Source organism: Tubulanus polymorphus, chromosome 3, assembly GCF_964204645.1.
Source record: "Tubulanus polymorphus chromosome 3, tnTubPoly1.2, whole genome shotgun sequence".
NCBI classification, from domain to species: domain Eukaryota; kingdom Metazoa; phylum Nemertea; class Palaeonemertea; order Tubulaniformes; family Tubulanidae; genus Tubulanus; species Tubulanus polymorphus.
This window is the reverse complement of record NC_134027.1, coordinates 16,570,365-16,573,454: the sequence shown is the minus strand read 5'-3', so window position 1 is coordinate 16,573,454 and position 3,090 is coordinate 16,570,365. Positions and strand designations below refer to the sequence as shown.

General features: G+C 51.0%; 1 protein-coding gene across 1 annotated transcript; it reads left to right on the top strand.

The window, feature by feature from the left end:
* The first annotated feature begins 1,174 nt into the window (after positions 1 to 1,174).
* On the top strand, positions 1,175 to 2,614 carry LOC141902131 (uncharacterized). The gene has a single exon (XM_074789770.1). It carries the CDS (start codon positions 1,175 to 1,177, stop codon positions 2,612 to 2,614), a length of 1,440 nt encoding a protein of 479 aa, XP_074645871.1.
* The last annotated feature ends 476 nt before the right edge of the window (positions 2,615 to 3,090 follow it).

The following is a 3,090-nucleotide window of genomic DNA, read 5'->3' as shown; positions in this document are numbered from 1 at the left end:
CATTGTTTCACCAGAGAAGATCTCCTGGAGAGGCACAGGTCAGATTGTCGAGGAGTCAACGGACGTCCGATGCGTACCAGTATGCCCTCGGAGGAGGACAAAGTGCTGCGGTTCACCAATCATCACAAGCAGCTCAAGATTCCGTTCGTCATCTATGCCGACTTCGAAGCCATTACAACCAAATTCGAGGGCCCCGGAAGGAACCCGAACCAGAAAGGTAGCGAAAAGACTCAACTTCACGAGGCGTGCGGGTTCTCGTACGTGGTAGTGAGAAGCGACGGTAAACACGAACCACCCGTCCTTTATAGAGGCCAAGACGCTGCGGCGGTATTCCTTCAGCACCTCCAAGGGGAAGAGGAGAAAATCAAGGGCGTGCTCGCCCATCCCGCGCCTATGGCAACTACTCGGGAGGAGCAAACGTCATTCGAGGAAGCGGAAAATTGCTACGTATGCGACAAACCACTCTATGAGGATCGGGTCAGGGATCACGATCACATAACGGGTGACTACCGGGGCCCGGCCCACAACGAGTGCAATCTCAAGTTGCGACTGTCCGCGAAATACACGCCTATACCGGTCGTGTTTCACAACCTCCGCGGTTACGACTCTCATCTCATCATGCAGGCAATCGGTCGGACTGAAGGAAAGATAACGTGCATCCCGAATAACATGGAGAAGTACATCTCATTCAGTCTCGGTAATTTGCGGTTCATCGATTCTGTGCAGTTCTTGCTGGCCCCACTTGACAGACTGGTTGCGTCAGCCGCTAAGGGGAGCTTTACGCTGACAGCCGCGGCCGAACCTGTACCCGAAAAACTAGAGCTGTTACTGAGAAAGGGCGTATACCCATACGAGTACATGGACAGTTGGGAGAAATTCCAGGATACCCAGCGTCCGTCAAAAGGAGCCTTCTACAGCAAGCTATCAGAGGCGGGAATCAGCGATCAAGACTGCCCACGCGCAAAAGGTATGGGCCACGTTTCACTGCCGTACTATGGGTGACTACCACGACCTCTATCTGAGGACCGATACGGTTCTTCTCGCCGATGTATTCGAGAATTTCAGGTCCATTTGCGTGAAGCAGTACGGCCTAGATCCCGCACAGTATTACACCAGCCCGGGTCTTAGCTGGGACGCTCTACTTAAGAAAACAGAGGTTAAACTAGAGCTCTTAATGGACTACGACCAGTTCTTATTCATCGAAAAGGGTCTGCGAGGTGGCATTTCCATGGTCAGCAAACGCCACTGCAGGGCCAACAATCCTTTGGTTCCCGGTCACGATCCAAAGAAGCCGACGACACACATAATGTACCTTGACGCGAATAACTTATATGGCTGGGCTATGTCGCAACACCTGCCAACGGGCGGATTCGAGTGGGTTGAAAGGCCGCAAGAACTCAATGTATCGGGACATCCGGATGACGCAGAGAAAGAATACATTCTAGAGGTAGACTTGGAATACCCCAGGGGGCTGCACGACTCGCACAACGAGTACCCACTGGCACCGGAAAGGCTTAAGGTTCAAGAAGCTTGGATGTCGCAGTACCAGCAAGATCTGTTAGGAAGACTGGGGGGTTCGACCGAAACGGAAAAACTGGTGCCTAATCTCCGCAACAAGGAGAGATACGTCGTTCATTACAGGAACCTTAAGTTGTACCTGGAGCTAGGACTGAAGCTCACAAAGATTCATCGCGCCCTCGAATTCGACCAATCGCCGTGGATGGAGCCGTATATAAGACTGAACACAAAACTAAGAAAGCTAGCAGCCAGCGACTTCGAGAAGGACCTGTACAAGCTGATGAATAACTCCGTATTCGGCAAGACCATGGAAAATCTTAGACGCAGTGTAGACGTGAAGCTTGTCAGATCAAACGAGGAAGACAGGTTGAGGAAGTTGATAGCCAAGCCGAACTTCGCCAGGTCCAAGGTGTTTGACGACGATCTTGCCGCGATGCACATGTACAAGACTAATCTGTACCTGAATAGGCCCGTTTACGTAGGGATGTCTGTGCTCGATCTCAGCAAGCTGCTGATGTACGACTTCTACTATAACCACATGAAACAGGTATACGGCGATCGTACTCGATTGCTGTACACTGACACCGACAGTCTTCTGCTAGAGATTGAGACGGAAGACATCTACGAAGACATGGAATCGAACAACGACCATTACGATACTAGCGATTACCAGGGAAATCACCCGCTGCATAGCAACGTCAACAAGAAGGTTCTAGGTAAGATGAAAGACGAGTGCGCAGGTACACCCATCCAAGAGTACGTCGGGCTCAGACCGAAGATGTACAGCATCTTAAAAGCCGATCAGACTAACATCAAGAAGGCCAAGGGTGTGAAAAAGAACGTGGTGAAGAAACAGATCCGCCACGAGCAATACAAGGAATGTCTGTTCCACAAGAAGGTCTTCCAGCACGGAATGAATATGCTGAGAAGCGAGGGTCACAAAATGTACGGCCTGCGTATGACAAAGCAGAGTCTCAGTCCCTTCGACAGTAAGAGGTGGATCGCCGATGATGGTATCGCTACGCTCGCTTACGGCCACAAAAATGCCAGGACTCCGTTGGACGAGTACGTCGAGGAATTGCTCAACGAGCTTTAGATCGCAGGCTGTACCTGCTATTCGAGGGCATTACCGCTTCGGGTGACAAACCCTCCTTGTGCTTGATAGTCTGCTCTGATCTTGTGCTCTTTGTCGGCTACGGACACAGCGTCTACCGTCGTCTTCTCTTCAGCTGGAGGTATCACTAGTTGCAGATCGTCCAACCTAGCTGATTCTCCATTATCGAGGACCCCTTTTAAGCCTTCCACAGACGCGAGGGAGTGGACTGTTTGGCCCCATATCTGTTTGTAACCCTTTTTGAACACGGGTCTTTTCAGCTTTTTCCTTACGCTGTCGCCTGGCTTGAACGGGCTCTTAGGGGGTTCGGATTTGCCGATATTTTCGAACAGTAACCTTTCTTCATTTCGGGATTCTCCGGCCTCTTCGGGAGTCATATCTGAAATACCCCCGTGAGGTGTAGCGTTGTAGCCATCAGTAATAGGGGTAATGGGCTTTCAGATCAAAGGTCGAACGGT

Excerpts from the sequence above, each read along its gene's own strand:
- LOC141902131 (XM_074789770.1), top strand. The coding sequence starts at position 1,175 with ATGGACTACGACCAGTTCTTATTCATCGAAAAGGGTCTGCGAGGTGGC.